The 15014-nt window shown below is 41.4% G+C and overlaps 1 protein-coding gene across 2 annotated transcripts in view; it reads left to right on the top strand.

Moving 5' to 3' along the window:
• Positions 1–15014, top strand: part of GRM8 (glutamate metabotropic receptor 8) — a 572661-nt gene that overhangs the window by 345509 nt on the left and 212138 nt on the right. For both annotated transcript variants that reach the window (XM_063134081.1, XM_063134079.1), the window contains exon 6: positions 12797–12997. In XM_063134081.1, the coding sequence (XP_062990151.1) occupies positions 12797–12997 (201 nt within the window). The remainder of the gene's footprint in view (positions 1–12796; positions 12998–15014) is intronic.

Here is a 15014-nt window from a genome sequence, read left to right as displayed (position 1 = left end):
TTTGCATATTTAATAACAAAACCTGAGGTTGATTTTCTATCCTGAAAATCTCCCGCCCAGTCGCTGTCTGAAAAACATTGAAAAAACAGTTGCTCTGTTGGCTTGATCATCAGAGCTGTGTCAATAGTTCCTTTTAAATATCTTAAGATTCTTTTTACACCTTGCCAGGCACTGTAAGTAGGTTTTGATGAGAACCTACTTAAAATACCCACTGCATTTGCAATATCTGGTCTAGACCACTGTGCCAAATATAACAAACTTCCAATTGCAGATTGATACAAATCTGTTTCCTCAAATTCTGCATCATTACTGTTGCAAACAAAACCTGATATCATTGGTGTCTTTACAGGTTTACTTTTTTCCATGTTGTATTTGGCTAACAGGTTTTTTATCTTTTGCTTTTGGCTTATCACATAAGCCCCTTCTTTCTTTGAAACTTCCACCCCAAGATACTCTTTCATTTTTCCCAAATTCTTTAACTTGAAGTGCTTGCCCAATTGTTTCTCAAATCTTTCCATTTGATCTTTTGTTTTGGCCACTAAACAAATATCATCAACAAATATTAACAACCATATTTGTTCCTCATTTTCATTTCTAGTATACAAACATGAATCTGCCCTGCTATTTTTGAACCTCATAGATTCAAGAACCTCATGTAAGCATTTGTTCCAATTTCTGGCAGATTGCTTCAGTCCATAAATTGCCTTGTTGAGTTTGTATACTAAACCTGGTGTTGGGCTTTCATAACCAGGGACCTGCGCCATGTAAATGTCTTCTTTCAAATCAGCATTTAGATAAGCTGTTTCTATGTCAAAGTGATATACTTCACATTTTTTAATTGCTGCAACCGTTAAAGCTAGCCTCATCGATTCAGGCCTGGTTGTAGGACTAAACGTTTCATCATAATGAATGTTCTTCCTTTGTGTAAATCCCTGTGCCACGAGTCTGGCTTTATATTTTGTCTCTCCAGACCCTAACACCTTTTTCTTATACACCCACCTACAACCAATGGCTTTTTCTCCCTTTGGTAACATAGTTGGTGTAAAAACATCATATTTTGACATACAGTCCATTTCTATTCTCATGGCCTGAACCCATTTTTCCCTTTCTGCTTCAGGCAGTTTCTTAACTTCTTCAAAATTCTCAGGTTCATAGGAGACTTGACAAATTCTGATTTGGCCAGCAGTGAATCTATCTGGTGGAACACCCTTATTGCTCCTTTCTGAGCGTCTGGGTCCTAATGATGTGCCAGCTTCCTCCTCCTCTTTCTTGGAGCTTGCAGTAGAGTTACTACTGCTACTCCTGCTGGAAACATCTCTTTGTTCCTCTTCTCGTTTTGGAGTTTCTAAGTTCTTTTCTTCAGTTGGCAACAAAACCTCAGTTCCATGAAGCCTCCCCCAGCTGCTGTGCTCTTCAAAGCTTGCAGATCTGGAGATAACAACATTGCTGCCTCCTGCTGAGAATCTGTATGCTTTGGAGCCAGGTGCATAGCCCAGAAACCTCAACCTTCTGGCTTTTGCCAGCCCCTTTCTCCTTGCAGCTTTTGGGATGTTAACCCATGCATAGCTGCCAAAAACTCTCAGGTGTGCTAGAGATGGCTTTTTTCCAAACATGAGGTAATAGGGGGTGTTGTTAATTGAAGAACTCCACAACCTATTAACCACATAATTGGCAGTTAACATTGCTTCACCCCAGAAGTGGGCCTGAAGCCCCGAGTCTGCCATCATTGAATCTTTCATGGTTTGAAGAACTCCATTTCTACGCTCAGCCACTCCATTTTGCCATGGGGAATGAGGTGCAGTTCGCCTGGCTGAGATCCCTTTTCTTTTTAACCACTTCTGGAAAACATCAGCCATGAACTCACCTCCTCTGTCTGACTGCAATTGCTTAACTTTGGTTGAGAATTTTCTCTCCACCCAACTCAGCCAATTTTGGAACACCTTAAAGGTTTCACTCTTATTGTGTAGCAAATAACAAAACCCATATCTGCTATAATCATCTACCAACACCAGGACGTACCTTGCCCCTCCTAGTGTCTTATCCAATGGCCCAATTAAATCTGCGTGAACTAATTCAAAAATTTGTTTTGTGACTCTATCACTCTTCTTTCCAATAGGGACAACTTTGGATTTCGCCAATTTACAGGTGGTGCAGTCAAGAAATTGGTCACATGCTTTTACCTTCAAACCAAGACACGCATCTGGCATCTTGCTTAACACTTTAAAGCTAGCATGCCCCAAGCGTCTATGTAACAGGTGCACACAGTTATCATGCATAGGCTTATTTTCAAAAACAGATTTTACATCTCCAGAAACATTAGAACCTTTTTGAACCATTTCATACAAATTGTTTCTTAATTCTCCTTTAGCTAGTAGATTATTCCCTTCTAGTACTTTGCATTGCTTGTCAGAAAACAAAACAGTATACCCTTCTTTATCCAAACAAGATACACTAATCAAGTTGTACTCTAAAGACGGTACACAAAGCACATTATTTACATTTTTACCAAGACAAGGGATAAATAAAGAACCTTCACCAAGGACATTGGAAGGTTTTCCATCTGCCAGTGTCACTGATTTCTGGTGTGGAGAATGCAAACTTGCAAACAGCTCCTTTCTGTTTGCAATGTGCTGGCTGGAGCCACTGTCCATTAGCCAAACGTCATTGGGCTCTTCTACAGCAATCTTAACCACGGAGATCTTGGGCTTCACTTTCTTCTTTTGTGGTGCAGGCTTTTTCTCCGCTGGTACTGGACAATCTCTCTGCAGGTGCTTTCTTGATCCACAACGAAAACAACACTTAACAGCAAACGCCTTATTTTCATCCTGGGTCGCTGCCAATTCGGTGGAAGAATACTTTGGTTTGGCAGACTGCCTCACGCTCCCATTACTGGACTCAAGCCGCTTATCATCTCTCTGACTTTGCTCTTCTATCAAGCGCCCAGTTAAGTAATGGAGTGTGAGCTGAGTCTCTGGCATAGCCTCCAAGGCTAGGACAAAATTGTCCCATGAATCATCTAAGGAACTGAGTACTACATATACTTTATGTGACTCTGCAAAGTTCATGCCTCGCTCCTCCAAGTCCATAAAGAGCTTCCGCATCAGGTTGATGTGGTCAGACACACTTGACCCTGATTGCAGACGTGCTCTATACAACTTGCGAGTTAGCAAGACTTTACTTGCAGCAGTATCTTGCACATAGATTGCTCTCAAGGCGTTCCAACATGCTTGTGCTGAAGTTAGCCCTCTCACATGGATCAGCTGGCTGTCTTCCAAGCACAGAATAATATTTGCTAACGCCTTCTCATTGTTCCTTTCCTCCTCTTCATCTGGCTGGGCTGGGGGATTGCTTACAGCATTCCACAGATTCTCCCTCCGGAGATAGTGCTCTATTTTGCAGCTCCAAGCCAGATAATTAGTCTCATTTAGACGATTCAATGGCATGCCTGTAAAAGCCATAGCTGCAACTTTCTCACAAACTGCTCTTGAGATGCCTTGCTCCTCAACCCCTCCTCGGCACAGCAAACGACACTCACCAGACCGCAGTTTCGAGATGCCACCTCTTCTTTGAGATATCACCAACTCTCAGTCTTTGCACTGGAAGCGGTCTGGGCCCATAACCCAACACTGACGTGGTAAGTATAGTAATGCACTTTTTAAAGCTAGTGCAGAATGCAACTCACACAAGCAGAGTTTTTCAGGAAGTCCAGTGTCAAAAACAAAGAAGCTGATCTCAAGATGAAAGACCACACAGACAAAGATCAGTGGTGCTCAACTAAGTCCTTTACTGTGCAGTATCATTACAGCATGGCAGTGCAGCAGTAGATATTTACATCAATATACACAATGACTTTTACTCTAAACCTAACCCTTCTTCTCCACACCATCCATAGTCCATATTCTTCTTTATAGTCCTTTGAGCCAATCAGTTAGTGGCATTCTTACCATGTGGTATTATTACATCAGCTTTACCACACTCTTTGTGAGTCAGCAAACCATTCCAGCTGCTCTTAATTAGTCACCTAACTGTAGGTGCAATAATCACTTTGGCCATGAAAATACCACCAGCTAATCTGGATTTCTCCTTATGTGTCATAATGGCAGAAAAACCTCTAGTCACTTTTTGGCTCACTCACCCAGAAACCTGACAAAAAACTGTCAAAGTCATCTATTTGTTGGGTTGGTGCTATAGTCTCCTTTATCCCATTTCTGCAATGTTTCCTGTGCTTTTTCTGTAGCCAATTCTGAAGAGTGACTAAACTCCTCCAGGTGCTGTCACTGCTTGTTGTACCTAAGGCACAGGCAGCGAAGCTACATTCATCACCCACAGGGGGATGCTCTTTCAAGAGAAGTCTATTGAGAGTTTCTACTTTGGTACTTTGTCTATAGGCAGAATAACGAATGAACTCAAACATAGCAACCACAATTGATTACTTGGCTTACAATTTATGGACAGGTTCTGGTATCCATGCTCACTCTAGTGTTATGTGGTACAACCTGCTTATTACAGATACTCCTGTTCAAGTACTTGATAACTTTGAGGGGTGCATGGAACAGGGGACAACAGACAAAGATTTGATGGATATTCCAATTTCATATTGCTGCAGCAAGCATCACTCAGGTTTTGGCAAGAATTGCTTACTTCTTCATAAAAGCATCTCATCCATGCTATTTGTGGACTAACACAGTGATCCTTTTTAGATTCCAGGGCATGTGGGGGTACTGTATGAAGGTGTGTATGCTTAGCCAATTGAGCATGGATTACACATAGGGTTGTATCCAATGGGGTCCTTCCATCAGCAGAACAAGCACTGCTGGAAGATCTTTTTGCCTATCCCACTACAGCCCCTCATGCACTCCCTGAATCTGCTTCAGGGGGTTGCGATGGGGCTGCAGAGGTAATGAAAGGAAGTGCCATGTCCCTGCTGAAGGAACCCTATCTTAGAAAGAGCTAGCGCTCCCAGAGACAGATAATGCCAAGAAGCCACATGTCAGGTGATCTTGGAAAACCTGGGCCTTCAGAGGAGATCATTGAGAATCCATCCCTGCAGGAGGAGGGGAGTTCCACCTAGCTTCTGAGAGGCAGGTTAATAGGATCCTCTGAGAACTCCAAAATCAGAAGCTGACAAGATCACTTATGTTCCATAGTGACAGCTTGCCTAGGGTAAGCCATACGTCGTAGATGGTACCTTGTTTTCTCTATACCTAGAAGATTTGGTTAGTTAGTTCAAACCAGGGGATGGAATTTGTGGCCCTCCTTCTCTGCGTCATAGGTGCCACAATTTCCTTAGGGTTTGCAGACCCTGGAATGCAGACCGTAAAAGTTCTTGCACTGTATTTGCAAGAACTGCATAGGAACAGAAGTTCACCAGATACATCTTTCCCCATCGCAGTGCTGAGAAGCTTTGGGATTACAGCTTAGACTCAACTGATCCTTAAATTCAAGCTGTTAAATGAAATGCTATGGTTTGGTTTCCCATGGCCAGTGCATGCAAACATACTTGATAATAAAGAATGCTGAAGGTGTGACATTGTTTTGTGGGTAGTTGACTTATATTTATGGCATTTACAATATGCATCATTTTATAGCTATACATTAACATTTACTTTGGGAAGTACAGCTATAATTAAATTTTACAGCCAATTAAGTTGATGAGTCACTGTCATCTGGGTAAATTACTGTTTTAGTTTCTTGGAACAATTAGATAGGGAACATTCTTAGCAACCTTGCTTCTTTGTGTATATATTTGTGAAGAGCAAAGATAGTCTCTTCTATATCTATGTGGTTTCAGGAAAGCTGAAGCCCTGGGAGGGGCTGAGAAGGAGGGAGCACAAGCCTGTGATTTCATTCCCTCAGTACTTAATTAGGGAAAGACATATAGTGCTAATAAAATAATAAACTCGTTTCTAATTTATGTGGCAATGTGATTTATGAGCAAAACGTTTGCAAGGGCTACAAAATGAAAGATCATGTTGCAAATAAGGGGTTATCTATTTAACTCACATGTACACTGGCAAGGAAGTAGACCTCTGAATAATGAGCATTGGTGCTACTAGTAGGGAGAAAATCCTAGAGAACTGGACCACATATTTTTCCTTAATTGGATATCATAAGAGGCACGTGGTGTGTGACGTTCCGGGAGGAAGAGGATGTCACGCCTGCCATTTTGTTTTTGTTTTTTTAATCAAAAAAGAGCACAGGAGTGCCCCAGCGATACAGGTAATTTATTTATTTATTTTAAAAAACTCCCACTCCCCCCACCCCACCCGTGATGGCACAGAGCTCCTGAGGAGCTCCATGCCATGTGCCCATTTCCCGGCTCCTCATGGTTAGTCACTAGGAGCTGGAACAAAACTGGGATAGTAGCCCACACCTCCTGCGGTCTCGGGACAATCCTGAGACGGTGGGGAAAAATGGAATTAAAGCTGTCCCAGTTATCCTGGGGCAATGGAGGGATCATCCCTCCCTGCCCCTGGGATTCCCTGTCCATCATGTGGATGCACAGGGATGATCCCGGGGTGATCACTGGGATATCACATCTTCTAGACATGCCCTCAGTTCATTCCATGCCATCCATCACTTTGCTACTATGTACAAATATGCCTTTTTGCTTATATTGTTTCCTATGCACCACATCATTTTTTCCTTCAGTTTTTGAATCACCGACGTTAGAGCATGTTTTGGGGTATAACAATTCATTGTTTGTTGTATCATGATGAAGGTTCTATTGAAAAAGCTGTATAAATTCAACATTGTAATAACTTCCCCATACTTTCTTTATCTTTCCCTCCAACCTCCATTCCTTTAGATAATTTGAAGGATTGAGGTTTTCACTAATGACAGTGGGATGTGGTTCTGCAATGATTTTATGTTATGGATGTTTTGAAGCTTACAGATTTACAAGATGCTGGTTTATGACTAATAAGGGAAATATTCAATATGTAAGTGTCAGAGTGGAAACATTTACACCTCATATATTTTTAGTAGTGATAAAGAACAAACATGTTTTCCTTTTGGATAGCTGTTCAGGAAAAAAAACATTTAAAAGAACGTTTAGAATATAGGCATGACAGATACAGAAAGATCTTATGGAATATTTGTGGTGTTTATGTAGGCCTTAGCTAGACCTACCTTTTAATCCAGGATGGAGGAGGGAAGATCTTGTGTTGTGTTTAACGCAAGATCCCTCCTCCGTCTACACGTGAGGCACGACAACCTCAGGAGGAGAGGTGTTGCGCCCACCTTTTTTATATATAGCAACAGGAGCGCTTGAGTGCCGAAAGGTAAGTGTTTTTTAAAATTAAATTAATTTCCCCGCTCCCCCCACCCTACCCCCGATGGGTGCAGCACTTCTGAGGAATGTGCCCTGTGCACGGCTCCCGGCAAGGAATCGTGTGGAGCCAGGTCAACCCGTGGCGACAGGCCACACGAGCTGAGCCCGAGACCGTGGAAAAAGTGGGCCCAAAGGGGAGGGCTCTATCCTGAGGCAAGGGAGGGATGATCCCTCCCTGATCCCGGGATCCCTTGTGGGTCATGTGGACGCACAGGGACAATCCCGGGCTTCGTCCCATGATAAAGCCTGGTCTAGCTAAGGCCGCAGTTACTCATTACCCATCTAATTTCTTAAGGAAAGTGTCTGAATATAGTTAATTAAACTGTTTGGCAGATGTGAGGATGTAAGTATAAAGAATAAGAAATGACTAGAAGGCTTTGGCTACATAATGGTCTCAGTCTGACACAATGCCAAACCATGGTTTAGTGCTATGTGACTGAGGCTAGCCTCCTCCTGGGCTTACACACTTCTTCCTTCCCTCTCTTCTTTCCATGGGTTCTGAAGTTGGCTGGTTGAAAGGAACCATACTTAATGTAAACCACAGTTTGCGATTTGGATGGAATGGAACGCTCTGGTCAACTAAAGTGAAAGCAAAACCTTCTGAACTCTTCCTCCCAACCATGTAGGAGGGGGAGAGAGATGGGGTGAAACCTGTAAGTACAAGAGGAGGTTTGAGTCACTCGTGTGGCGCTAAACCATACATCTGAACATGGCCAATGAGTGTATATGTGATGGCAGTCAGGATCAGACTAGAGGTAAAAGGCTATGGAGCATTGTAGCACTGGAGCATCAAAAGTTAGGATTTGTATCAGAATACCTGAAATCCAGAAAATGAAGTTGGGAACTGTTATGGATCAAGACTAGGAAACCAAGGTCATGTAGAAGACATCCTGGAAAACATGGAAAAGGCAAGTGCAGGTTGAAGTACAGCATCGGTAGCAGAGCTGGGAGGCCTAAAATAAGAAATAAACAAACCACATTTCAAACATAGGGATGTTATGGGTGCCCAACTGGGTCTGGGAACCCAGCAGACTTCCCTGCATCTGAAAATATTTTGCTGCGTCATCTTACTGATTTCACCCTCGAAACAGAAGGGGCTTTCAATAAGGCATTTCCACTAAATCTTTAAAGGAAGAGGCTCATAATTGTTCTCTCTTACAGATCCTAATCATCTGTTATCTGAATAAACATTCATAATAAGAGCATAGACTTCTAATGGCATCATTAGCATGCATTTACCTCGAGATCATCTGGTGTTTGTTTTTGTTATTACCAACAAGCCTATGGCTAAAAGGTAAATGGACTGTGACTATCCATAAAAATGAAAGAGCTACATCTGTGCTCTTAACAAGGATATGCTTCGCCTGTATGGTCCTACCTGTACATTCAGGTCTGTCTGGGTTGGAGACCTATTCATGTGCCAGCTGGCAAAATTGGCTTGGCTCGAGAGGCAGAACCTTCTCAGTGGGGGCTTGACCCCCAAAAAGTGACTCATAAATACTTTGAATTAATAAATAAAAGCCATTCGTGAAAGTAGTTTTTTTCTTTGTGGCTGAGAAAGGGAAACCTCCTTTCTGACATAATCCTATGCAACTTTATTCAGCAGTAAGTCCCACTATGTTCAGTATTTATTTATTTATTTATTTATTACATTTTTATACCGCCCAATAGCCGAAGCTCTCTGGGCGGTTCACAAAAATTAAAACCACAGTAAAACACCCAACAGGTTAAAACACAATTACGAAATACAGTATAAAAAGCGCAACCAGGATAAAACCACACAGCAAAATTGATATAGGATTAAAATACAGAGTTAAAACAGTAAAATTTAAATTTAAGTTAAAATTAAGTGTTAAAATACTGAGTGAATAAAAAGGTCTTCAGCTGGCGACGAAAGGAGTACAGTGTAGGCGCCAGGCGGACCTCTCTGGGGAGCTCGTTCCACAACCGGGGTGCCACAGCGGAGAAAGCCCTCCTCCTAGTAGCCACCTGCCTCACTTCCTTTGGCAGGGGCTCACGGAGAAGGCCCCCTGTAGATGATCTTAAGGTCCGGGTAGGTACATATGGGAGGAGGCGTTCCTTCAGATAACCTGGCCCCAAACCGTTTAGGGCTTTAAATGTTAATACCAGCACTTTGAATTGGGCCCGGACCTGGACTGGCAGCCAATGAAGTTGTAAAAGGACTGGCGTAATGTGATCTCGCCGGCCAGTCCCTGTTAATAACCTTGCTGCCCTGTTTTGCACCAGTTGAAGTTTCCGGACCGTTTTCAAAGGCAGCCCCACGTATAACGCATTGCAGTAATCCAAACGAGAGGTTATCAGAGCATGGATAACTGTAGCTAAGCTATCTCTGTCCAGATAAGGGCGCAGTTGGTATATCAGCCTGAGCTGATAAAAGGTGCTCTTTGCCACTGAGTTCACCTGTGCCTCAAGTGACAGTTCTGGATCCAAGAGCACCCCCAAACTACGGACCCGATCCTTTAGGGGGAGTGCAACCCCGTCCAGGACAGGGCAAACATCACCTCGCCGGACAGAAGAACCACCCGCTAACAGTACCTCCGTCTTGTCTGGATTGAGTTTCAGTTTATTAGCCCTCATCCAGTCCATTACCGTGCCCAGGCACTGGTTCAGAACAGCCACTGTACAGTAGAGCTTGCTCCCGCCTAAGTGTGTATAAGACTGCAGTCATAGTAAAGGAATGGCTACATCAGTTATGGAAAACAGCTAACATGATCAATTTTAAAAAAATTAGTACAAATGAGGAAAAATAATAATATAAAGGAGAACAGATGGCGAAAATTGCCTCTAACTTAGGGTGACCATATGAAAAGGAGGACAGGGCTCCTGTATCTTTAACAGTTGTATAGAAAAGGGAATTTCAGCAGGTGAAATTTGTATATATGGAGAACCTGGTGGAATTCCCTCTTCATCACACCAGTTAAAGGTGCAGGAGCTATACTAGAGTGACCAGATTTAAAAGAGGGCAGGGCACCTGCAGCTTTAACTGGTGTGATGAAGAGGGAATTTCACCAGGTTCTCCATATATACAAATGACACCTGCTGAAATTCCCTTTTCAATACAACTGTTAAAGATACAGGAGCCCTGTCCTCTTTTTCATATGGTCACCCTATGCTAACTCCTCCCAGTAGCACACAGGATTCTTGGAAACATCTGAGATTGGAGGCTTCCACCTAATGGCAGCATATCATAGGATTGCACCCTAAAAGACAGACCCCTTCCACAGTGTGTTAGATGAAAAAAGGAGAATATAAGGAATTTATGTATTGTATGTAATGTGAATTTGTGTTAGTTCATCTGTACCAAGTAGTAGTATTTGTTTGTTTTTCAGCCTTTTAAAAAAAATTTTTTTCATTATCTAATATGTTCCGTGTGTGTGTGTGTGATTATAATTGAAGTTCTACAAGACAGCTGAATTCTCCATAAATCTTGAAGCATGAGCAATATTACATTATCCCTATATGAAATAGCTATATGTAGACTGCAGTTTTAAGCCTTTAATATACTATCCATGTCAAGTGCTGCAAAGGTAGGGAAACAGACACCATTCTTTCCTATGGCAACAGATGGTGGCACCACTTGGCATGGAATACACCTTCCTTTCAATGTTTTAGGCTTATCAGACAATAGTTGTAGATAAAATCAAGGTATTCTCTCTGTTGCCTTCAAAAGAGAGTGACAGAATGCTGTAAAAATGCCCTATAAATAACCATGGCCAGCCGTTCAGTGAGAGTCGGTAAACTGAAAATGGAGGTTTTGTAAACAACACTCTGTGTAGGCTCTTTTTCATTAATTCTTTTCCTTCTTGTCATTTATCATCCCAAAATGTGAGATAAAGCTCAGAGGTCTTGATGAGTGAACCATAATTAGAAGTAATGGCAGGCGGTCATATTTCTATCTTGGCTAGTGTATTTTTCTTGGTCTTGTTTTATATGGCAGTATGAATTTACATGGCAGCAACCATTTACAATGGATGAATGTGCACTTACACAAACATTTCTTGGGATTAGGGATGGGTGAAGGAGATCGCCAGGATTCTCTGAACTTCACCATGCCTCTCACCTTAAGCCCAATTCCTATCCATGTTTCTGATTACTGCTCACTCTGTGCAAATGGGAAACTTGCACATATCGAGCAGCAATCAAACAGGAGACTTATGCAAGCTTCCCCAAATTTGAGCAGTTTTCCTACTCTGTGCACCTTTCTTCCATAGACTAAAGCAGGGCTGAGTTAGACCATGGAGAATATTTGCTCAAGTCAGGAAATTTGTGCAAACTGAACTGGGAATTGGGAAGAGCACGTGTTCGACCATTTGAGAATATTTTCGGCACATGCTCATTATTATTATTATTTATATAGCACCATCAGTGTACATGGTGCTATACAGAGTAAAACAATAAAATAGCAAACCCCTGCTGTATAGGCATACATTCTAAGGCTTACATGCAGTCACCCTTGCATTTGGAACTTCAAACAGGGCATGCTCACATGTTTTGGGAGCAAAAATTAAATTCTCATACATCCATACTTAGGGTGCGTGAATCATTTTATGCAATTGTTTTTTGTTGTTGTTGTTGGGATAAATTCATTATAATATTTTTCCAATGTACAGCTTCAGTTTTTGTAGAAATATGGGGACTTTAAGAGGAAAAATAATGAAGTGTGATTAATAAATAATGATGAAAATAAAAAGAAAACAAGTAAGTATATAATGGTTGAATTGGCTTAGATAAAGAAAAGGCTGCTCTTATGCTCTCATATGGTAGATGGCTGCTTATTCTCTCTCTCTCTCTCTCTCTCTCTCTCTCTCTCACACACACACACACACACACACACACACACACACACATAAGAAGAGCCATGCTGCATCAGTTCCAGGGTCCATCTAGTCCAGCACTCTGTTCACACAGTGGCCAGGGACCAACGAAGCAGGACATGGTGCAACAGCACCCTCCCACCCATGTTCCCCATCAATTCACTCCTCCTGCTCCAACCCCTCACATCCTCAGAGGATTTTTTTTTTAAAAAAAGAGAAAAATTGGAGATCTCTACAAATAAATGTTACACAAATGTGTTCTTATATACATAAATTTGTTTTCTAACCACTCTACACCAATGGCCGTGAGGCCCTTTTTATTCTTCTGTCAGTCACCACAATATATTTTCTTACCAGGAAGTCACGCTTCTTCTATCCTCATACTTAGCAGCTGAAATATACTGTGTTATTAAGGGCACAACTCTAAGCATGTTTAAGTAGAAAAAAAAGTCATGCAACTCCCAGAATTCCATGCTGGCTGGAATTTTGACTGCAGAATGTTGTTGCAGAATTTGAAATGTTCCAGTATATCAACCTGGATCAGCTGTTTGAGTTCCCCGTTGGGCCCTATTATGAAGCCATAGAGAATGTCAGTCACCTGATTCCTTTTGTCTCCTCTTTTGCACAGGATTGGAACGAATTGCAAGGGATTCCTCTTATGAGCAAGAGGGGAAAGTCCAGTTTGTCATTGATGCTGTGTACTCCATGGCATACGCACTGCACACCATGCATAAAGAGCTCTGTCCTGGGTATATCGGTCTGTGTCCACGAATGAGTACTATTGATGGTAAAGAGCTACTTAGTTACATTCGAGCGGTAAACTTTAATGGTAAGTCTGAACAATTTTTATGTTCTATAAATATACTCCAGAAATGACAATGTGTGTTTTTCATCTCTATATAGGACACTCTCAGGTACAGGATTAGAAGCAACTCTTTCTCTCTTTCTCCCTCTTTCAAAAACATAAATGTATGTCTTTTTACCTGCTTTGAAATCTCATGTTTTTTTCCTCCCTGGTTATTGTTAAGTTTCATTTGAAAAGGGTAGAAGTTAAAAATAAATCACTGTCAATCAAAATAGTCAAGTGGAAAATATTTACTCTAGAAGCAACTCACACAGTCCTGTTTACAAGCTAACCTCCTCTGGCTGATAGTTAATGATGCTCATTAAGGGAAGAGAGATAGAAAGCTCTTTCTTAAAATTGTCTTTAAACTAGCTTAATGTTTTCCCTGTAGCAGAAGATCATTTGAAGCTTGCTTCATCTTCTAAAAATGGGTAATGGAAGAATCACTTCTTTATGAATCATGTGTATGTGTGTGTTACTCCACTGGAAATGTTCATACATAACGATATATCAGGATCCTGGGCTTATCCTAGCCTACTGTGAATGAGCACTGTGCTGGTACTTGCAGCCCATTTGCTCCCCGCTTTGTGTGAGCAGGTAAAACTAACTAGGAAGGGATAGCTTATTGTGACATCTGAACCTGGGATCCTGATTGGTTGTTGGCATATGATCCTGTTTTGTTTGGGAGCAACAAACCAGGACCTCCAATTTGAACATGGTGATCTGCTATCAATTCCTGACTAGTTTTATCTGCTCGTGCGAAGGAAGGAGCTAAGTAGGAGTAAATGGGTTACATGCACCAGGATGTTCTTTGTTCAAAGTAAGCCAAGATAAGCTAGGAATCCTGTCTTATCATTCTGTGAAAACATGGCCATTGTGTTTGACCTCAATAATATATCTAGGATAAGCCAGGAATCCTGGCTTATTATATGCAAACACAACCATAGTGTTTGACCTCAGTGATGCAGCCAAAGCTGTTGTGTGTATGTTAAGCTATACTCCATAAAATACTGTACAGATGGGATGTGCCTTCTGGGCAAATATGGTTAGTGTGGGCTGCATGCAGAGTCAACGGAGACTTATAAGGAAAGTCTAATGGGGATTAGACTGCAGAAAATAACAGAGGAGAGAAAGGAAGTTCCCCAAAGCTCCTTCTCCCTCCTGAAAAAAAGGTAGCTGTGTTAGTGCTTGATTATATTTTACTCTGTTTTTAAAGCAACTGACAGAAGGTTCTTTACAGTATAATTCTTTCTGCCACACATGCCTGCAAACCATAGGCAGAGTACCACTGTCTATCACACTACACTCCAGTGACCTCAGCTGCCAGCCTTCTTTTAAAAAGCACAAGGTCATTTTCAATTTAGCTTCGAAGTGGAAACTGCTTTTGCTTCAGGTAATGCACCAGAAAAACCATTTGGTTGATCGGCACGTTTGCTGCGGTATGCAATATTTCCTCCCCTGAAGAATGTTCTTTTGGTTTTCCCTTTGAAATTTACATACAAGGAACTCTTCAAGTAATAAATAAAAATGGTAGCATCCAGCTAGAATAGACCATTCAGCGTTTCCCACATGTTGCTCCCTGGAAATTATATTATTATTATTATTATTATTATTATTATTATTATTATTATTATTATTTTAATTTATAACCCAACTATATACAGAATACCCTAGGTGGCATTGTGGTGACAATGAGTTGGATCCAGACTTAGTCATACTTCCAAAAGACCTATTGAAATCAAAGGATAATAATCATGTCTAACTTAAGTCCCATTTATTTCAGTGGGTCTAAGTATGACCAAGTCTGGGTCCAACCCAATTTATTTTGTATACCAATCCAGTGTGAAAATTAATGGGTTGTGGATTAGACATTTCTCAAAGTCTTCATATATGAGGTATACAGGAAATAATTTTCATTTGGTCAGTATAGGCACGATCACAACCTTGATCATTTATGAATCTGGAAAGAAATATGGAACATTGGCTTTACCTTGAACACTGG

This window comes from Elgaria multicarinata, chromosome 9 (assembly GCF_023053635.1).
Source record: "Elgaria multicarinata webbii isolate HBS135686 ecotype San Diego chromosome 9, rElgMul1.1.pri, whole genome shotgun sequence".
NCBI lineage: Eukaryota > Metazoa > Chordata > Lepidosauria > Squamata > Anguidae > Elgaria > Elgaria multicarinata.
Note: the sequence above shows the minus strand (reverse complement) of the source record. Positions and strands in the feature narration are given on the sequence as shown.